The sequence below is a fragment of the Colletotrichum destructivum genome, chromosome 3 (genome assembly GCF_034447905.1).
Source record: "Colletotrichum destructivum chromosome 3, complete sequence".
Classification (NCBI taxonomy): Eukaryota; Fungi; Ascomycota; class Sordariomycetes; order Glomerellales; family Glomerellaceae; genus Colletotrichum; species Colletotrichum destructivum.
The window spans coordinates 4,349,408-4,371,116 of NC_085898.1; the positions used below are offsets into that span (position 1 = coordinate 4,349,408).

Genomic DNA, 21,709 nt, shown 5'->3' on the forward strand with positions numbered 1-21,709 from the left:
GGGAAAAGGATCAGAAACAGAGACAGCACCATCCAGATGGGACGCTGGGAATGAATACAGCCCATCTCCAAGGAGGGAGAGGAACATATCAGCTGCAAAAGTACGCTACATCACATATAAAAACAGACACAGACACATAGGTCACCCACCCACATACGCAAAACCCGATGACGGCAATGGGATATGATGGACCAGGATATATCATGAGATCTCTCCTCCTGCCCCACCCCCATTGGCGGGCACGGGGCGGAAGACGGCGTTCTCGAGCGATTTTTCTTATTCCACGTGTGTACATTTATCTGCGTGTAACTTTTCTTCCTTTTTCTTTTCCTTACCCCTTCTTTCGAAGGAGGATCGCATTCCAACAGGCGTAGGATCCGATGCATTGGGTTTCAGGGGACCGGATGAGCGGAGGAGGGCGTGGATGGAATGACACGACGCTTGGGATCTTTCCTATCTACGGACAGACTGATCGAGATGATGAATGACGAAAAGAAAGTATGCATCGTGGTTTTTTCAGTGCCCTCTGTCCATTCGACTGAACCTCTGCTTGACTGAGGGCAACGGCACATGAAAAGGCCCTTCCTGATTGAACCTCCGTTGAGCCACGTTGTTTATACGATTGACACATTGCAAAAGCCCGCCAACCTCAAATGGTGGAGGAAAGGAGGTAAGGGGGGGGAGGGTTCCCGGCGTCCCTACTCTGCTCCCTCTCGTCAATGGCATGGACCGACCGACTGCGGACTACGGTCGAAAAACGACGTCGACGTCGACGTCGTCCCACCGGCCACCGCCCCCTCACAGCCATCGCGAGACGTTGGGAGCCGCCAAGTCCTGGACATGGTTCTCTGTCCCCACACCGCCTGCCGCCACTATCCGTCCGCGAGCCGGCGGCAGTGACACCCCAGCTCCGCTCTGGCGTGACCCATGACGTCCGTCCCGTCTCGCCGCTCTCTCTCTCTGTCTCTCTCTCTCTCTCGCTGCCTTTTTCGCTTGACGTGCGCTGCTGCACGAGCAAGGTCATTCATTCCCTTCGTCGCCTGCTTGATTCAAACGCCAGACTAGTTTCCCCGACAGGACGTGGCACACACCCCGTGGAATCACAGCTTGCTGTCATGCACTTCTATCCTCGTCGCCCCTCCGCAGGAAAGGCTGTTTCCTGATGCGAATATCGGAATGCCGGATATGACGACATGTGTTGCATCGCGGGCCCTCGCTCCTGCGTGACTTCCCCCAAGAACAGCGTGCAGGGCATTTTCGCGTGAGCTGTAGCTCTGCAGCATCGTGACGAGAATCGTGGCATATGCATTCGTAACTTCGTCGCTGCGCTCAATATTCGCTATACACAAACCCGAAATCATCCTTCCTCTCGCCAAACCACCCAGCCAGGTCGAGCTTCATCAGCAGCCTCTCCACGCCGCCAACCCTGCGCGGCACGTACTCCCCCTCTTCCCTTAAGACGCCCTCCTCGCCGCCCTCCTCCTCGTCTGCGAACGCAGCCGGGTCCGCCTCAAGCGAACGCAGCGCGGCGATGACATCCCTGATGCCGTCCTTGACATGCTTCTCCACCTCGCGGATCGCGGAGCGCACCTCCGTCTCCTCGATCTCGAGGTCCACAAACGCGTCGACGACGCCGGCGTCCGCTTCGAGGTCCATCGACGTCCAGACCGCGTGGAGGCGCTGTGTCAGGGCGACAAGGTGGTCGGTGTGAGTGAGAAGGTTATACAGCGGGTCCGTGTAGGAGGGGAATGTGAGTAGGAGGCGGGTGGAGAGGGCGCGAAGGTAGGCCCGGTGGGCAGTGGCGAGACTTTGAGGGTCGTGTGTTGGGTTCGAGTCTATTGGTTTGGCGGCTGGTTTGTTGTCAGATGCGCTCTGTGCAAGCCAGATGTCGTCATCTCCGTCCCCTTCCTCGTCTTCCGTTGCAGGCTTTGTGGCCGCTTTGATTGATGCGCCAGACGCAGCGGCCGCATGCCTGTTCTCCTTCTCGCTCGACGTCAACCAGGCGTGGAAACCATCCCACAGCCCTGCCACAACCTCGGTCTGCAAGTATGCCTCCGTCTCGGAGAGGAAGAAAAGCGCTGTGCTGCAGGTTACCCACGCACTGCGCAAGGCGTTGGACCGCGTCGCGTAGCGTTGACGAAGCAAAATCACCTTGGCACGGCCGACTCTAGTGCTTCCGGCGGGAGGTGACGGCGGTGCCGGATGGTGACGACGTAGAGATGTGATCTTCCACAACTCGGTGAGACGTATGTGTGCTCGACGGATGGATAAGAGGTAAGAGTTTATGGTGGAGTAGATCTGAAGGTCGGAGGGGGTGAGAAACATGTCGAGCGGCGAGGGAATCTGCATAGTCAAAACGACTGGGACGGAGAGCAAGAGGTTGCGAAAGGGAGTCGTGGCCAAGGTCTTGGCTGTCGGCCGTGATACACTAGCTTCGAGCTTTATAGGAACCGCCGGTTTGGACTTGGTAAGATTTAGCCGCAGTAGTTCGCGCGCAATTTCCAAGCCCTCATCTTCGTCTGCGTGCTGGCCCTGCATCAGGCCCATCGCCGCCCACGTTTTGGCCAGCACTGCCGCAGCCTCACCCTCCTTGACCGCGAAAGTGCCCAACCCTTCGCGCTTCTCATACGCGAGGTTATCCGACCGTTTCCACCGGCTGCGCAGTTTCTCGTCTGCTTGCTGGGTCAAAGCCATGGCGAACTCGCCGCGGCCCAAGAGGAAGAACTCGCGCAGAATCTGGAGAGCCTCAACGACCTTGGTGAGGGGTAGCAATTTCAGCAATATTGTGCGCGAGAGGGTGAGCCGAACGGATGTTATTGCGCGCGAGAAGCTGGCTGTGTTGAGGGGGTAGGTCAGGGCGGATAGCTCTTTGAGCTGAGATGACAAGTGGTCAAGGCCTTGCAGTCCTGATTCCACACTGCCTTTGACGCGAACATGATTCAACGACCTGCCGATGAACAGCATCGACGACGCGACCACCGGAGTGACAAATTTGGGCAGCAGGGCCGGCACTGAGACGTAATCCTACACCAGTTAGCCATCACCCAAAACGACGCAAACGACTTCGTGGCACCAACACACCTGGTCACCGGTGTCCATCTTCTGGACGAAAAAGTCGTCGCCTCCGAACGTCGGCAGACGCCCATAGAGTATCCATGCAGACACCTGCTTCAACCACGCCGTCTCGGCGACAGAGACAAGGCTCATGGCCGTCCGCTCGATGTCGACGTACCCACTCTGCAGCTCGCCCCGCAACCGATCGATGAGGTGAGCGCCTCGACACGTCTGCCCTTGCTGCTTCTTCAGCATAAACTGGACAATCTCCCACAGCCACTCCATCCGCCGCGTCCACTCGGAGAACTCCCCGACGACGGCGGTCAGGGGTACAATGTTGTAGGCGCCAACAAGGCTCGAATCCCTGCGGAGGATCGTTTCCTCGACCTCGAGGACCTTGCGCTGAAAGGCGGCAAGGTGGACGGACTGCACGGCGGTGGCGACAGCACGGCAGATAGTAGAAGGGTGCTCGGCGGCGATGGGCGCCGTATAGCCCTGCAGCTTGACGTGGAGATCGCTGAGGTGGCCGGCGGTGGCTAAGAGCTCGCGCTCCGGGGGTGAGACGGCCGTCGGGAGCGCATTTGGGTCGGAGTTGTCGGTCCGGAGTAGAGGGGAGGGGTGGCCAGAGAGGGCGAGGAGGATTTCGTGGAGCATGGCGGCTGCTTGCTTCTGCGCAGGAGAGAAAGAACGGAAGACGTTAGTTGGTCAAGGTACGTACGATAGTAGAGTTTACGGAGGAGTAGAGAGAGACAGAGAGAGAGGGAGAGAGAGTCGTGGCCAAAGGGCAAGGAGAGGAAGAGATGGCACATTTCGCGGAGTTGCGGCGGCTTCTTCGACTTTGACTTTTCGCCAAAGTCGCGGAGAAGCAGGATGAAAGCACCGAGAAGCTCGAAGCGACACATCGATTCATTTGACGGTGTAGCAAACAGCGCAAGGGGGCGTATTCCAGGACCTGGTGTGAGAATGACCGGGGGCAGGAAGGAAGCAAAGGAGCGTTTGGGACGAGGAGGGGGGTGATGATGGATGAGTGGATGGCGGACGGTGGAAGTGGATGGTGAGAGTGGACGGTTGGCAGGTTGGGTGATATCAATTACCTGATGCGGCCTGCCCTGCCTGCATGCAAAAATATCGTGGCACGAGCCCAATTGGATTTCTTCCTCCTCGGTTGGGTTGGGGAATAGGAGAGAGCGCGAGCCACAACGAAACTGCGCCGGTGTCAAGGAGACTCCATGCTGAGGGCCCAAATTCCCTTTCCAATATCACAGCAGCCGCATTGATAAGATGGGCTTGAAAGAGAAAGCGCGACTGGCGACTGGGGACGCGACGGAACCGTCTAAAGTGGCTGCTTCTGAGACCCGCAGCCAGATGTCACGTGTCTCACAAATGGATTAGGTAACCTAAGGTACCTTGCATAACTAGGTAGTAAGGGAGGAGCTGGAACGGCACCGGCGAGCCGCCATCCCATATCCTCGTTTTCGGGGAATGGAAGTCTAACGGATGCCAATGGTTCCCAGTGGTCGCTACTTGCTTCTACTAAATTGGGCCCATTCGTATACTCGTATCGCATACGCTTCTACACGCGAAGAAAGAAAAACCCCCGCAGCTGCCCCTCCGTGACGTGCGTGTCCATGGACACTGGTTCTGTCATTTGCAAACCTACTTAAGAAAGCCTTTCTCCTTGGCACCTAGGTCCTACTCCTCAGGCTTCCTCCTCTCTCATGGCTTTCTGTTCATCCCTACCATCTCCTCTCATGGCCGCTGTCCGGCAGGCTGCTTGCCGTTGCCTTCATACGCCGTGTACAGGCTGGCCGTGTCACTCTGATCGTCTCGCCGGTTCTTGGCATCTTCGGGCAGCACCACAGCGCCTCCATCGCCACCTCCGACGATGATCTGCCCGCCTCCCTTGACCTTACCAACGACCATGCCCTTGGCCACGCTCTTTAGGATGGCTCTGCGAGAGACGCCCGTCACATCGATATAGACCAAACCGACATTCTTGAAGCCGCCACCAATGTTACGCGACACTTGACCGGCCTCGGGGCCCCAGCGGTGCTCCACCATCTGAGAAACGCTGGACGACGTGCCGGTCAGCAAGTTGCGTCCGGCCTGGTCGATGCCGTCCGCGACGGTGTTGAAGGCCATCAGGCTCCTGTTCAGCAGACCGGGCTTGTAACCCTCAATGGGGTTGCCGTCCTTGTCGTAGCCTCGTCCACTGCCGTCCTTCTTCCTAGCGAGAGTGGCGCCCAGATTCTGCGCGACTTTGCCCACGGCGCCGACCGTGGTGGCCGACAAGCCGGCCGCCTTGGTGGAGAACTGGTTGATGCGGCGGATGCGGTCGTGGGCCGCCGGGGTAAAGGTCACTGGCTCGTTCGTCGACTTGGTCTTCTTGGTAAAGCTGTCGGCCGAGGACTGCAGGCCCTTGGTCACCAGGTCGGACGACGTCACGATGAGGCGCGAGGCCTTGGAGGCGTTGGCGACTAGAAAGGACTTTTTATACGAAGGGTGCATGACCAGCTCGCGGTATTCCTGCGAAAGGGGCTGGACGGTAATGGCTTGGCTGTTGTCGGCAGGGAGTGTGATCTCCACCGGATCTAACATGCCATGTGAGTCAAGCTCGGCCTGGTTGCCGCCGCCGAACTTACCTTTGGTGCCGGGCCTGACGCCCAGCTCCTCGTTCACTTGGTAATTCTCTGTCAGCTCTCCAATGACGCTGCCATCCTCCTCGTCGATGAGCACGATCCTGCCGCCGTTATTGGATGAGCTGTGAGCCCCCGGCGCATAGCCCTGTCCCGGCTGGTAGTCAGCCGGGTTGTAGGCGGGGAGGCCATCGGCGGCGGCGGCCCTGGACTTTGCTGAGGGGCCGTCAGACACGGGGTCGTCGTAGGGGTATGCGGCGGCTGCGGCAGCGGCCGCAGCTTTCGACTTGGACGAGGAGGTGGTATTTGGGGGCGGGGCGCGCTCGAGGAAGGCGGTGCACTGAGCAAGGATGGTCTCAAAGGTATCGACGTCTTCCTGCAGACCCTTTCTGCTACCTGTGTCCGGAAACTCGATGCGGGTGAAGGCGCCGCTGTCGGGCCCAAGGTCCCATCTAGGAATGAGGTAGCTCGTCGGCGGCTGGTGGTAGATCTGGGTGGTGGCGGGGAGAGGGAGGTCGAGCTCGGGAGGCAAGTGTAGGTGCAGGTAGAAGTCCTCTGCGGGAGTTTCTACGCTGTCGGAAAAAGGTGAGGACGTCGGCACCATCAACAGCGACAAGGTCTGCGGGCCGGCGGGAGTGAGAGACTCCTCCTTGCCGTTTGAGATGTGGAAGGCTTTAACGCCATTGATGGCGTATAGGAGCTTGGGGTCCTGGTTTCAAGGTCAGCTAGGCCGGTCCCAGTGTGGTGTGATCGTCTCGGTTCTCGAGGCCGTACGTTGTGTCCCGAAGCCATGGCAGTGGGTGTCGCGCAGAGCGAGCCGTCACTTGTGGGCAGTAGTGGTATCTGGAGGAGCGACTGGCGCGTATTGTCGGGAGACCGTCTGGGGCGGAATCGCAGGGCGATCAGGGTACTTGAGATGTTTTGGATCCAAGGCACACGACGGGTAGAACAAGAGTTGGTTTGCTAAAGGGCGGATGTCCGTGGATTCGAGGTTGTTTGTAGGTCGGGTCGGGTTAAGCGATCAGACAAAGGTGGCGAGTAGGCGACATAAACGCCGCAGGATCAGGACACAATGTTGAGCGGCACCCGGGGGCCGGTGTTGCGAGACTCTGTGACGAGTGACGACTGCAGTTCTGTCTCTGGACAGACGAGTTTAGGGTGTAGTGAGTGTGACTCTGGTTGGATTGAAGGTGTGTCCAAGTCGGAGCAACCAACTCGGATGGCGCTTAAACTATGTCTGTCGGTGGTCCGTCGTGCTGTAGCCAGTAGCTTGTAGCCTGTTGCTGTCGTCGTGTTGGTGTCACTGGTGCGTGCGCGAGAGGCCTCTCGGCGGCGAGCGACGTCATTGGACGCTCTCTGCCCAGCACATTTCAGGGTGTTCCCAGTCCACGGACCACTGTAAAAGAACCCCCCATCCCCCCTTTAATGGCACCTAGATAGGTTAAGGTACCTGTCAGATCGTCACACGCACTGACACAACCCCATGCTTTTCTTATTTGACGCGCCCCACCCGCTTCAAAGCTCGCTTCTTGATGCTGTGGAGTTTGCACTCAGAAGCCGAGTGGCGGTACGTACCGCAAGCTCGACCCCTCTTTCGACAATCGTCACCTTTTTGCCATTCACCAACCACTTCCTGTACTATGTACTTACTGGGTCTTCACCACCCAATCCATTTGCCCCTTAAACGGGAGAACAGACCGACCGGTCGAGGCAATGTCTATTCATCCCTGATCGGCATTGATTGCCCAAGAAACCCATCTCCTAAAACGCCCCCAGAGGCGAATCTCCACTTGTAAGAGCTGTTTGGAGTCTGACGAAGACGACAGCTCTGAATACAAAGGTGGCGGTGCAGCCCATGGATACGGGGCCTTTTGGCCAAAACCCTCCGGAGTCAGGAGAAGCCATCACATGAAGATCGAGACCTGGAACCGTGGTTGCCCATCATCGCCAGGAGCTTTTCCCCCTGCTTCTTCAAACACATGAGAGAGAGAGAGAGAGAGAGGTTGCACCGTAGCGCAGCTGACGACAGCCATCAGCCTCGACGTCGTGTCGTTTCAGTTCCCTCCCCCAGAACGCGCGTCTTAGGACCTGAAGTCTTGCCCGTCGCATCTTGGCATCCATTCTTCACCACTGTGACCACCTCCCACTCGGCAAGGTTTGGCTCGTAGCCCTTCGACTTCCCATGATGCTGTGCGGTACGCAACAGTGAACAGTGTCGGCAGCTCCTTCGTGTTTTCCTTGTGCTGAATAACGTTCACTTCTAAGTGCCGTCAGACAGGGCCGAGAGATACGTGTTAAGGTTTTCAAAAACATATCAACGACGGTCTCCATGTATCTATCTACAATCATGCCCGCCGTGTGAAGCTGATACACACGTCGTCTCCTATCACTTCTCCGCCCCAGCTGAGGGCGATTGGGATGTACCAAGCAGTCATTGACGGTGAATGACGGTTCCTCAAGGCCTCGGTGTAAGAAGCCTAAATCTGGTAAGACCCAGACAAGAACACAGAACTCCCCAATGCTGCTTCTACAAAAATGGAATTATCAACGGCGCATCATCCGAGGAGAGTGTTTACCCTCGCTTTGTTCTGCTCGGCGTTGACAACAGCGTGTCTCCCCCTCAGACATTTGGCCTAACGACAGTCCGCCAGATAACTCAAACCTGCCCATTGTGCCCGCTTCTACCGATTCACCCATCTCCCAAAACTCACTTCTTGGTGCTTGGCTCTCCAAAGTCGATTCTGGCCCGCGGCCGCTTGTCCATACACTGAACAAGCCATCGGCCGATTGCTTGTATTTGCTGCCATCCAGAGCACGTCCTGCATCGTAGCATGAAGCCCTTTGGTGCCATTGACCTCTTTCTTAGGGCCATGGTTGCCATGCCATGTGTAAAAATGCTAGATGGTGTTTAGGTGAGTTCCGGGCATGCTCATGGCTTCTGGAGAGCTATTGCCAAAATGTGGTCCCTCCAGATCGGGAACCATTGCTGCGCATCTACCCCAAAGTCCAATGATCTCTTTAACTGTTTTCAAGTCGACATGTCTGTCTTTGTCAGGGGCAGGCCTTCCCCCTTCAAATTTCATCCAGCCTGCAGCTCCACAGATGTTCGACCAGCCAACGTGGCCATCTGGAGGCAAAGAAACCCATGTCGAGCCATCGATCGACGGGAAGTATGCTCTTCCTGCCGTGACCAGCTCGTTGAGGCCAGTCTCTATGCAACAGGGTGTGTTGACATTGGGGGTTCGGACCTCCTCCTCTATGAGGCCCCCCTACTTTAGTCGAATGTCCACCTTGAGGCTTGGTACTCGAGAGTGGCGTTTTCGTAAGGAACAAGAGGAATTGGGAAACACCATTTGGGACGTCGAAGAAGAATTGGGTCCGAACATCAGAATGGTCCGAGTCCACCGGAGTTTTCTTGGGGAACGGGTTCATCTTATGGTTGCCTGAAAAGATGGAAATGTGCGAGGGAATGCCAATGTCAGCGGCGCTCGAGTGCGCGTTCCAGACCACCAGTTCACCGTCTGCACCTTGGCCGGTAACAACTCCCGATCCTGGAATGGCATTCCTTGCTGCAGCAATGACTCTCTGGTTGGAGAGTCAACACGAGCACTCACTATACCTTCATCAAAAGACCGCATTAGGCTGAGTCCCGGCTGGCAGATACCCGATATCGGTCACGGGGACGACTGGCTACGTTCAAGGGCATAGACCAAACACTGTACTGCTCTCACGAGAAGAATCACAAAAGAGAAACCGAATTCGGGCCAATCGACCTTCTACCACATAACTCTCAATGAACCCAACATGAGGCTATATTTCCAAACCAATCCAAAAAGCGGATGGCTTTGACTAGGGGCATATCTCCACGCGTTCCCAAGAATATCGTGCGCCAAATTCAACCATACCCGGGCATAGTGTCTCGTCCTAGGGCCAACAAGGCTACCATTACTCTCGAGGCCATTGCCCGACCACACACTCATAATCGCTTGTTCCAACAAGAACCAAGGGAGTTGTATAAATACCCACCGTCCTCCCTGTTGAAGTTGGGACTTCGTCGAATTGCTCTGCGCCGTGGGCATCGACTGGGACAAGGAGAACCGGGGACCCTTTGGCCAAGACCGAGAGACCTAGAGCCACTGGAGAGAAATTATGGATACTAGGTTTTGACGACCAACACAAGCAGGGAGAGAAGACTCTCGAGATTCTTGTGAGGGTACCGACTGCCATAGACCTCACCTCTTGATATTTAGTCCAGAGCCACCCATGGGGACCGCGCCGAGGTCAACGCTGGATCCAAACTGGCGCGTGTCCAAGCAGACGGCCCTCTCGTTGCCTTCTAGAGTTCCTGGTGGATTGTTGCTGGCGGGAAATACCACGACCGCCTGTTGGACGCCGTTCGCCAGGGTCTTCGGCGCGGACCGAATGTCGCCCATGGCCGGTAGTCAGGAATACTCGGGGACGGTGTAGTCTAAGATGGGGTGAAAAGCGCACCATGTTGGAGGCCCACAACAACGAGAAGGCTTCCTTTCCCTTTTAGGGTCGTAACTTGCTGTCAGTGGGAGGGGAGGAGGTAAAGCACCACACGGCCAGTGTTAGGTTTGCTTCGCCTTCGATGAGCAAACGCAGGATATGCCCTCTGGGCAAGTACCATCTTCCGATATCCTGCTATCCTTCTTTCGAACGCTCGCTTCTCCCTGTCGCATTGTTGTGCCTAGAACCTTCCCAACACAAGCCTGCGAAGGTGTTGAGAGGACCGTGACGAGAGTGTGCTACAAATCAAGGCCCCTTGTTAATGCCAATCACGGGATGTCCATACAGGACTCACCAAGTCCAAAGAAACTGGAGATGCAGAAGAGTATTCTTGTAGCCAATACCGTATAGGTGAGTAATGACTTTGGACCGCGGGCGAGTAGAGCTACTGTTACTTGAGCCCGACAAAACAGTAGCTATATGTGACACCCCCTCGCCACGAGGCAAGTGGCTCTGGCTTGCAATGATGCCCCGTTCGTTCTTTCGGTGCCGCAAAAGCTTTCAACACAATGTAGGATATTTACCGCGGCTTCCGGCAACTGTCATGAAGAATGGAAGCTTCCGGGGGGTCGAGTGAGTGCAAGGGAGATGAGGTAGCCCCGCATACAATGCGAATACCCGGTTACAAGTGTGTCCTACGTTCAGTCCCTAGCAAGCTTTCCACAGGGAGAACCAAATGTAAGTAAAAAGTCTCGAGAGTGAGAACAGCGCCCAGGAATATGCATGAGCATCGCTGCACAAACGGAGATCTGCTGGTGACGGGCGTTGGTCTGCTCTAGGCCCCGCGCGCGAAGATCCCTGCCTGTCCCAGAACGTGACTGACGAAGCTCGTGACCGATGATCTTCGAATGCAGTGAAGCTCAGATGCAAGAGATTTTCTGTAAATTGGCGATCTTTCGGTTGGGATGGGGCTGCAGTACGATGGCCCTTGACCTCTCTCTCAGGAGTGACTAAAGATCACTGGCAGACAAAGAAGAATCGACGCTCATCTATCTACCCTGCCCAAGGAGCGTCTGTCGAGGCCGAGACCACTAATTTTTGTCTCTCTCGGAATCCTTTGGCAAGGCAGCATCTGCAAACAAAATCTTTTTCTTTCTTTTCTTCTTCTTTTTTCCACCCTTGCTTTTCGAATCCATCGCCTTGTGATGCATGGGGTTTGGTTGATGTTGAGAAATGCAATGTAACCTAGAAACGCCCGCACGACGGAGTCCAGAGAGCTAATATAATTCAGCCGCTTCTCCCGCCATCGAGGAATTCTAAATGGCGTAGCGCTCTGCATGGCAAAGCAGAATTTCTCTGTCAAGGGGGAGCGCGCCTGGCCTGCGGGGTGTCGGCTTGCGTGGCGACCGACTGTCTCGCCACGGGGAAAAACCTTCCCACCTCTGGCCTAGCCCTGGCGGCCTTTCACAAGTTGTGGATTGTTCGTTGTTATTCCTAAGACCTCGACGAGTCGAATTCAACTCGAGGCCTTGACGGGGGCGGGCCGACTGGTCTAGTTAAGAGTGTTGTGGAAGGAAGGAGCGAGCGAGGCTTCACATCGACCAAACTCGCAGTTTAAATTGGCCTAGGGACGTTGACCATCGAGGCAGAGATGGAAAGGTGGCCCGGATGTAGCGACTGCAACACATAACAAATTGAGATTTACTGTCAAGCTCAAAGAAAGAAAGGTGATCGTGATGGTGGTACACCGACCTGGCAGACTGGCGATGCTGCTGCTCTGCTTTGGAAAGAAGGAAAACGGACAAGCTCACGCGCGACCTGTCTTAGCTCTAAAGGTGCCCTTTCCACACTATCGGTAGACTTGGCACCGATCGTTCATCCAGACGGGGCTGATGGAAAGCTTGTAGGCTGCGTTGCGAGGGACCTGGGAGCACCCCGAACCGAACATATTTGTCCCTTGGCTGGCTGGACTGGCCTAGCTGAAGATGACGTGACGATCCCATGGTTTGGTTAGGGACATGGGAAGGGGTTCTCTTGGGAGCTGGGCGATAGTAGGACCGGACTTTTCCGCCCAGAGTCGTCTTTGCCATGGTGTATAATAGTGCATTCGTCCAGAATCCGATGGCAGATTCCCCAAGCGGCGGTGTGGAATCAGGGCTGCCTGAAGCAATGAAACAGGGAGCCAAGCCAAGAGTTGATGAGACAAGGTCTCAAGTGATGGCAAATGGCTGCGCAACCCCATGCCACTAGCATGTTTCTCAATAAATAGACTTTAAGGGAACGGATGCAAAAAGCCTCTTGAATACCGTGGACATGATGCCCAGACTGGCTGTTGTGATGCAGCATGCTGCTCGACCGTATATCAAGCAGATGCGAGCAGCTCCTAGACTAGCGGCACGACAGGCAGAAGTGCCCCCATCTAGCACGGTGGGGAGAAGCGATGTAGGCTATCCGGAAAGAGAGACCGTCTTTCCAAGGCGAGAATGAAGTGCTGTCTGAACTTTGGGGACATGTCTCCCTTGCTGTTATCGGGATTCGGGAAGCCGTGCAGGTCGCGATGCCGGGCTCGTGCCAAGGCTGGATGATGTGCATGGAGAGCAAAACTGACTTTCCGTCGATTGCCAATGTTGGGTAAGAGGAGGAAGACCATAGGAAGCCTTCCTTCGAGACATTGCATGCCGGAACACGGGAGGACCGGCTAAATCCCACTCAACCACCGCCCCTTTGATTCGAGCTTTTCCGTCGCCGTCGATCGCCGATATACACTATGCATTCATTCGGGCGATGGAAGGGAATGGACGGACAAGTGAAAGGTATGCTGGATTAAGTTCGATGATCGATGGGACTCTCAACGATGGATGCATCGACTCCTTGACGGTGCTGATGTCGCGATGGAAGGGGCGGGCTAGCACAACCCGACGGAGTTCACTCCGATCGAGAAGGAAGCAGGTCAAATGGTGCACCGACAGAGAGCCAGCTCGTTGAGCGTGCTGGATGGAGAAGATGAGATGAAGCTAGGTGTGCTTGGTTCGTCGGAGTGCTTTGCAGGGAGGTGAATGGAGCTTGTCGCCGGGGGGGGGGGGGGGGGGGGAGAAGAGTGCATAGGTAGGTCAGGTAGGACGAGGACGGGATGGGGCGGAGTGAAAGCCATTCCTACCGGGGGTGGCTCCACTCTTGGCACCACGTGAGCGGCGACAATGCTCTCTCGTTACACGGAAACGGCCTGCAGCTGGTGGCGCTTGCAAGACGGAGATTGCCAGCTGTGATGAGCTTTGTGGACCTCTGCAGACAAGTTACTTACCAACCTAGGCATGTGAGGCAGGTACGGAATGCGTCATAAATACCTACCTAGGTAAGTATCTTTCCAGCTAAGGCAGGTGGGTAGGTACTGTACCTCAAGGTAAGGTAGGTAGGTCTGGACTCTGTAAGTTTTCTCTGTCAGCAGAATCAACACCATCAGCACGGCTTTCCCCTCGACAAATCTGTGCGCTTGCCGCGCAAGCTCTGCTGCCAGTGCCATGGGCTTCTGCATTATGCACATCCTTGGCCGCATTGGACAAGTGGAATCACTGGAATGGCACGCCACTTCGAATGGCATTCTCTATCTCGCTTCCCGTGTAACAAGCCATGGCGTCCCCTTCCTTGTCTTACCCTGTGAGACACTAGAACACGTCCTTGGGAACCTGAGGAATGGAGTTAAGCCGACTTGATTCCTTCCATTCCCCTCATTGGTGCGCAGCAAGGACCGAGCCAATGAAGACATTTGTTCATTACCATGCCTATCTTGTCGTCTGAGACAGTGGCGTCGAAGCTCTACAGTACACAGACGCCGCTCTCCCTCCGATGCATTCGAGGCGGCTTCGACCAGGTCGGTACTTGGGAGCCCATGCCATCGACGATGGATACAATCATCGGAGAACAGCTCTGCGGGCCCTTCCATCCCCTTCCTCCTCACCGAGCGTCTAGCAGCTTGACCTTCGAACATCGTCAACGGCCAGGAACAACCACCTCAACCCGCCTGATGCCGCCCGGGGATCAAGCGTCTGTCTATTCACCGAGAAACACGGCACGCAACACACCGACTCCATGCCGGATGCCGAATCCCGCCGCCGCCGTGCCATGAGACGAGGGCCGGCCTCGCACATTCCATTCACATCATCATCAACACGCACTGGAATCTGCTCGGCCAACTGCCGATGGAGGTTGCCAAACCAAAGGCGGGGGTTTCCGGTTACTTTCTTTTCCGTTTCACGCCAATCGGCCATGATTGCCGTTCTGAGCCGCGAGGACTTCCGAGCTGTCAGATGCGATGCCAATCGATACTTACCGGCCGCATTGGCCTGGGTCCGAAAGCTATAGCCGTTAGTTGCAGAGCCAGCCAGCCATTGCCGCCGCTACGGCCCTACCTCCCACCCTTGCCCCCTTAGCAACCCTCCATCGACGTGAGATCGACCGGTGCCAGCCCGGGAGCAAGGCGTCCCGTGACATACGGACCGAAATGCACCAAAGCAGGGCCCATGAGCGACAGCATCGCCTCGCCATGTCGCCACGGTCGATGTTGGCTGTCAGGAAGCATCGGCGCCCGTGGCACAACCAGACAACCACCTCCCGAGTCCTCAGCCTGGTACAAGCGGCCCTAGGGACCCTTCGGATACATTCCACGCGGCGCGGCCCTTGTCCCGCCACAAGGTGCGTTGTGGACCACAACGGACAATGCTACAATCCATCTCCCTGGGCAGCGGCTGGTCTCTTTTCGCTTATGGACCACTCCCGGCCACACACATCTTGGGGCAATCATCACACCTCTGACAGCACAGGTGCCAATGTTTCACCCCTTTCGATATGCCGACTCGAGCCACAGGTGTTGAGCGAAACTTGCGTCCATAGGTTAGACACCAGAACTTGTCGATCATCGGCTCTTAACTCCATTGCCTGTCTGACGGTGTAGGCTTTGAGGCAAGACAGTGAGCTGCCAACCAAGCGGGGCGAAAAGAGTCCTTAGAAGGGGCCAAGAACCGATCGCAGCGTGTGGAGGCGTCGGTGATAACGTCCATGTTCCCCAAGGCCATTGCTTTCGGGTTCAACGATTGCCACCAGCGCCATATGTTACGCAATAACCGTTTCCGCTGACTAACCCTTTCAACCGAACAAAGATCGAGGCACCGGGATCGAGCACAACAACAGCAACAACAACCCCTAGTTCGCCATGCGGGGCTGCCCGGTCGAGTGCCAAATTTGGGACTTGGCTGTGCCACCGAACAAGCAAGGTAACGAACAGGACTATCAGACACGAATGCTAGCCACCCAGACAGAGGTGTACTACCCGACTCAAGCTCTCAGCAAAACCTCCCGTGTATCCGCATCACACGGGTGATTGTCCTGCAGAGGGGCATGTTCCGAGCTCCCGAGGTCTCATATTTCCATTGCACGCGGGATTTTCGGCGAAAGCGCCGAGGGGCACATTGTGCGCCGCCGAACGGGACCGACATCTGTGCACCTGCTCTCGCTGAACCATCGTCGTTGACACCATCCGGAATTTCGTCCCAGGATCCCTGCTTGATCCAACCTTGATCTTGACCTGGCCATCCGCCTTGAAGTGGCCCCCTCTCCACCACTGCCCAGTGCCCGCTTCATTCCTTCTGCGCGTGGGGTTGACCAGAGACATGGAGGCCTAGGAGCGGCGGCAGACTGCCTGCCAGAACAGACCAGACCAGACAGGCACGCTGCACAATACACTAAGGACAGGACCAAGCTCGGCTCGCTCGACTGTGCAATGTCGTGCTTCTCTAGCCGCGTGTCCCATAGCATTCTCGTTAGGTACTCTATCAGAGCCAGCAACTGGACGGCGGCAAACAAAGGCATGCGGTCTTACTTCAAACTGTGTCGATCTAGTCGATGCTAGCAAAAAACCCATGATGAAGCAAGACAGAGAGAGCGAAAGAGAGAGAGAGAGAGGAAGCTACAAATCCATCAATGGCGAGAGAGACAACAAGCAAGGGAGAGAGACGGGCCAACCTTGACCTTGTTAGTCGGTGACGCCCGGCACACACACAGTCAAAATCGGGCTGACAGTCACAGCACCGCCAGTCTCCAGAGCCGATCGACCCTTTTCTCACCCTCCCTGCCCCGGCCCCGGCCCCCAAGTACAGTTCGTGGGAACGCAAGCTTTAGACCACATCATTGCTTATTGCCTTTGGTCGGCTAATACCCACCCCCGATCGAGTTCGCTGGCCGTCGTCCTGCTTCCCTGATCTGCTCGCGAATTGCGTCTTCTGACCCGGGGCGTTTGTCCTTTTCTGACATCTTCATCGTCACCGTCCTGCAAGAGAATCACCATCTTCACCACTACTACCGCTGCCTATCTGACTGAGACCGACTAACTGCGAACCATAAGCGCTCAGTTCTCTCAGCCAAGACATCCTCAGCCAATTTTTGTATTCTTCCCCGCCGCTGCAAGAGGACCTTGGGCGACGGATACCCCACCATTAACCATCATCATCAACTTGACTGTCTATTCATCACAACACACACACACACACACACATTCTCTCTCTCTCTCTCTCTCTCTCTCTCTCTCTCTCTCTCTCTCTCTCTCGGTTTCACTCATCCATCGACCATCGACCAAAGGTTTTCCGGCTTGCTGCTGTAGGTCTCGTGTGGCACCCGATACAGTCACCCTTGAGCCACAAAGCTGTCAACATCCGCCACCTGCATATCAGTGCAACGCGGGGACGCGCTCTGTTTAGTTCTGCCTCGACGAGAATTGGTCGTGGTTTGTCCGACCTTGCACTACCCGCCCTCTTCTTTTCCAAATCTACGCCGTCACAAGCATCGCCATCCTGGCTTCCCGCGGGTTTGCAGGAGGGGAGCAGCTCAGTGGTACTTGGTGCACCGAGTCCGTCTCACACAGGCCTTTGCTCTCGATCGCCATCCCTCATCGACTCCGCGGGTCTATAACAGGCCCAAACCGTCACCATTTCTTCCCAACTTCGCATCCAGTCTATACTCTCCCCCGCATCGGACTCCGATGACGCACCAACGGCATCCTCCACCCAGACCACGCCCAAGAGGAGGTTCCAAGACGTCTATTCCCCCACGGAGAGAACTTCCGTGCCCCCGGCCGCAACAGACCTCACGGAAAGACAGCCTCCGGCCGGTTCCAGGCCCAACATACCCGCCGTGCCCGACGACGATGATTCGAGGCCCACGTTAAGCGGCGGTTCGAGCGCCAAGAGACCTTCCAGAGCCATGCGGCCTCCAATGAGGTCTAGTATAGCATGTCTTCGGTGCAGGAAATCCAAGATCAAGTGCGACAATGATAACACTGGGTCGCCCTGCGACACCTGCATCAAGGCGGGCCACAAGTGTGAGTTTCCGGATCCCACGCCCCTCCCGGCCAAGCGAGCCGAACCTCCCACTGCACCGAAACAGGAGAAGGACGCCGGCCATGATCGGAAACGGGTGAAGAAGCTCGAAGACGCCACTCACTCCGAAGGACGTACGGGCACAGTGTATGCGCAGGAGGTTCTCGCGGCACCGTACCTGACAGTGGATTTGTGGCACCAACTGTTCGACATTTACAAGCTGCACTTTGCCACCGAGCTTCCTTTCTTGCACCTCCCGACGTTGAAGGGCATCATCCACGACAAGGACAGCAAGAAACCGTCGGCCGAGTCGAACTTGGTTCTTCTGGGCATCCTGGCCCTCACGGCAAGATTTCAGCCCGAACTGGTCAAGTACGTTGCCCACATAACGTACGACAAAGTCGCGGGCCCCAAGTCCCGAGGTGCTTTGCCTAGGCCGGAGCCTGCGGTGGCTTCGGATTACTTTGCGAATGCTCTCGCCAAAGCGCTGGGGAACCTAGAATCGGCTCTGACCTCGGCCACCGTCATCCGTGTCCAGGCCTTTCTCATGCTCGGCCTGTACAAATGGAGCCAGCCCAGCGGTGGCCTGGCGGCGTGGATGTACGTCGGCGTGGCCATCAGGATGGCCCAGGGCTTGAAGCTGGGCTTCGGTGACCGGCCGTCGCGCGGGAACAAGATTCTGGGTCCCCTTCCGCGATCGAACAAGCCCGCACAGCTACCGTCGGATCGATGGAAGGACCAGGAGATCAGGCGACGCACAATGTTCAGCTGTCTGATACTGGACCGGCTCCTGTCATGTGGATCCGACCGCGTCTCGGTGGTTCAATCTGAGGACCTCCAGATCCAGCTCCCCTGCACCGAACATGCCTTCGACCTCGGCCGCGTCGTTTATACCGGCTTTCTACGACAAGTGGGACGGGAGATGGAGCGGCCCATTGACGATAGTGTTCTCAGCCGTTTCGTGCAACTGGCCGACTTTTGGGGGGACATCACCAAGTATAGCTTTGCGGGCGGCCGCCACAACGAAACGCTTCCGCCCTGGGACGCGGAATCGACATTTCATCAGTTGAGCAGCAAGGTGGAAGCCTTCTATGCCCACCTACCGGAGGAGTTTACCTGGTCAGGCGCGAACTTCTGGAAACACGACAACAGCATGTACGTGTCACTCCACATGCTGGGCTCTCTCTGCAAGATCATGCTGCACCGGGAATACATACCCTTCTTCGCCATCAAATGCCAAAAGCCGGTGGGCCCTCTGGACGAACCCGTTTTCGACCCTGCCATTGTACCCGAGTATTTCTGGGAGCGGAGTGCGGAGCAGGTCTTCAAGGCGGCCAGGGAGATTATAGACCTGATCTCGACATGTCGCGACAAGGTGCCTCACTCATCATTGGTTACCTTCGCCATATGGCAGGCAGCGTTCGTCGGCATCTACGCCAGGCACTACCCGCACATGGACACGGAAAACCACATGGTCAGCAAAGAAGAGACTCAAGAGCGGGCTTCAGGAACAGTGTCTGATATTGCACAGACGGGGACCACGGGCATCGCTTTCCAAGCGCTGACCAAAGTGGCTCCTTATTTCAGCATGGCTTCCAACTACGTGACTTATTTCAGGGACATGGACCAATATTTCACAATGGTTTTCTCCGACTACACGAGCCGAGGGTCAAGGAAAAGCAGTGATGGACCTCTGAGTATCCGGTTGAGCGGAGGTGGCGGCGGGCTTGAAGAATGGAGGGTAAAGGCGGACAAGATCACGAGCAACGGCATCATCCTCGACGACGACCGGCCGGCGGGCTATGACGGGTCTGAAGGATCACGGGCTAGCACGTTGGAAAGAAGTTCTTCTCTGGGCCCCGAGTATTCCCAACTCGGCGCCGGCGGCCTCGACAGCAGGAGGGATTCCCGACAGGCGTCGACCTTCACCGCCATCAACCTCGGTTCGTTCCATCAGCAAGCTGGTCAAGAAGGCCTTGCCAGCGGTATATCCCATCACTCGCCGACACAGGGCTTCTCCTCGACTCCCGGTTCCATGGCTAACGATGTCGGGATCGCGGACCTCCATGTAGAAACCGGCAACATCGATTCGTACATTCGACAGACTCAGGGACAGCGGTTCGGCACCATGCTTGAGGACATACAGGAGTTCAGCACCGGAGGGATGGTCTGCGAGCCGAGTGTTGGAAACTGGGACATGCTTAAGCCGCCGTTTTACACGCAGATGGCGGGCGGCGGCCAGCAGCCGCAGTTCAATGGCAGCAACTTCTCTTGACCAAGCGGGCGGGCATAGGTCAGAGTCCAAGCAGCATGGGTTCCAATGTCCCCACAAATGACGCACGAGGGACGACAGCATGAGCTTGGGGTTTAGCTGTGGTCTGGTTGCACGCGGTGTTTGCGACGGATTGCTTTTACGGAAACATGTTATGAGGCTACGACTGCACACACTCTGCCTTCATGCTTGCCCACAAGGGAAGCTGTCGGGCCGGCTCTAATCACGAGAAGAAACGTTTGAATGGAGCAGGGATTTCTTCTGGCACCTTGATGACCGATTAAACGAGTGCGCCAAATTCCCCATTTGCGGCTGTGAGACGACGAGGAGAAGCGTTGTCAGGCGCGATGAGTCCATGCTTGCGTGAGAGTCGTTGCGGCATCGACCACGTTGGTGCCGCTACTCTACGTCATCAGTCGCGTAGTGCAGATGCAACGGCCCATTGCGAATGCTCCGACATTCTGGAATAGTGTCTCGATTCGTTTGGAATGTTACCGATCGACTGGGCGTGCGTTCAAGTCAAGCCTCAGCCGGATATTCCAAATCGAGCACGTGACTTTCCTTGTTGTGCATAGCTGGGAACCCTGTGTGGCCCGGAATGATGCGTTGCCACCGATGTGTCACGGCATCCTACTGTCTCACCCTTTTTTTGTGGACAGTGGACTGGTTCGAAATGCAAGGGTTCCTTTATACGACGGTGGGATGTTCCGTTGGGAAACCGGGGCCGCGGACCCGGGTGCCGACCGGGCAAGGGGCCCTGCTTATGCCCGGGACCCGGACACGGAGCGGAGGCAAACATGATTGGTCGACGGCCAAGACGGAAATGCAAAAGAGATGGAAATTGATCAGTACTATGGTAAAGAGTGGTATCTGGGACTCTCATAGGCATAGCCATCCCCAGTTTCGACAGGATTTCATTAGGAGGATTTGACCGCTGCGTGCAAATTAGCAATTCTCTCCTATATATAGAAAACAAGGCCCCGATTGGTCATGCAGGTTCAGTCAGCATCAGCCCGGGTCAGCTTTCGAGCCCCGTTCCAAGCCCTCGAAGGCCTAGCGCGCAGCGGACCAGCGGTAGGCAGCAGCAAACAACTGTACCGAGCGGGTACGGGCACGGGCACACCAGCCTAGGCCGCGGAAACGAAAACAAAAAAGAAAGGTGGAAGTTAGGCCGGCGCGGGCGGCCGCAGTCTCTCGGGGCTGAGGGACCGGGGGGATTAAAACACGCTACAGAGATGAGAAGAAGGAAGCAGCTATGCCCAACAAAGAGACATGCAGAAGGACGCGAACCAATCAGCTGCTCTGCAAACCCAGGTCTCTAAGGTCTGGGACTAGACGCAATAAGCTTATTAGCTTGGTAGCGCGAATCCCACGAGAGAGAGAGAGAGAGAGAGAGAGAGAGAGAGAGAGAGGGCCGGGGTGGCTTTGTTGTTTTGGCGACCTAGGCTAGACACCGCCGTTTAGCCCTACCAGAACGGCGGTTGACGTTTGACCTCACTTTGGCCCGCTACCTGCCACGCTTCCATCGAGTTGTGGAGGCGCACACAAAGGGAGATGGCCCGTTGCCCCTCCTCCCGCAGGTCTTCTTCCGTAGGCTGGGGACCTAAGCCAGAGAGAGAGCCACGGCAACGTGCATGGGTGATTAGGCTGACTGTCAGCCCAGGAAGCCTAGACACCGGGCCAGTCAACAGCTTAGATTGGAGGCTTTGGCGAAGGTGCTGTTCCTTCGCTTCGCGCGGCGGAGGCTGAGCTGCTTGCTCACCGTGTCGCGTGCGCCCCCCCTTGTCGACGAAGGCCTAGTGTCTGGGACTGGCAAGAGGACGGAGGCGGATGTTTGTTTGGAGGAAAGATATATGATGGGGGCCATGACGTCTCTTTGCGTACGTCTGTTTCGATCAGCGGTTGTCGACACC

At 56.4% G+C, this 21,709-nt stretch overlaps 5 protein-coding genes across 5 annotated transcripts; 1 reads left to right on the forward strand and 4 right to left on the reverse strand.

Moving 5' to 3' along the window:
* Position 1: 1 nt before the first annotated feature.
* Positions 2-4,383, reverse strand: CDEST_05410 (Putative gamma-tubulin complex component protein). The gene is made up of 3 exons (XM_062921569.1): positions 3,862-4,383; positions 3,082-3,723; positions 2-3,024 (listed from the first exon to the last, which is right to left on the reverse strand). The coding sequence occupies exons 2-3, from the start codon at positions 3,706-3,708 to the stop codon at positions 1,330-1,332; spliced, it is 2,322 nt and encodes a 773-aa protein (XP_062777620.1). The 5' UTR covers positions 3,709-3,723; positions 3,862-4,383; the 3' UTR covers positions 2-1,329.
* Positions 4,384-4,803: 420 nt separating this feature from the next.
* On the reverse strand, positions 4,804-6,482 carry CDEST_05411 (Putative senescence/spartin-associated; the record flags this gene model as incomplete). Its single annotated transcript, XM_062921570.1, has 2 exons — positions 4,804-6,399; positions 6,465-6,482. 2 exons carry the CDS (start codon positions 6,480-6,482, stop codon positions 4,804-4,806), a joined length of 1,614 nt encoding a protein of 537 aa, XP_062777621.1.
* A 2,105-nt stretch (positions 6,483-8,587) lies between these two features.
* Positions 8,588-9,122, reverse strand: CDEST_05412 (uncharacterized protein; the record flags this gene model as incomplete). Its single annotated transcript, XM_062921571.1, has 2 exons — positions 8,588-8,946; positions 8,996-9,122. 2 exons carry the CDS (start codon positions 9,120-9,122, stop codon positions 8,588-8,590), a joined length of 486 nt encoding a protein of 161 aa, XP_062777622.1.
* Positions 9,123-15,114: 5,992 nt separating this feature from the next.
* Positions 15,115-16,170, reverse strand: CDEST_05413 (uncharacterized protein). Its single transcript, XM_062921572.1, has one exon. The coding sequence runs from the start codon at positions 15,823-15,825 to the stop codon at positions 15,523-15,525; it is 303 nt and encodes a 100-aa protein (XP_062777623.1). The 5' UTR covers positions 15,826-16,170; the 3' UTR covers positions 15,115-15,522.
* A 1-nt stretch (position 16,171) lies between these two features.
* CDEST_05414 (uncharacterized protein) lies at positions 16,172-19,800 on the forward strand. Its single transcript, XM_062921573.1, has one exon. The coding sequence runs from the start codon at positions 17,409-17,411 to the stop codon at positions 19,797-19,799; it is 2,391 nt and encodes a 796-aa protein (XP_062777624.1). The 5' UTR covers positions 16,172-17,408; the 3' UTR covers position 19,800.
* Positions 19,801-21,709: the final 1,909 nt, after the last annotated feature.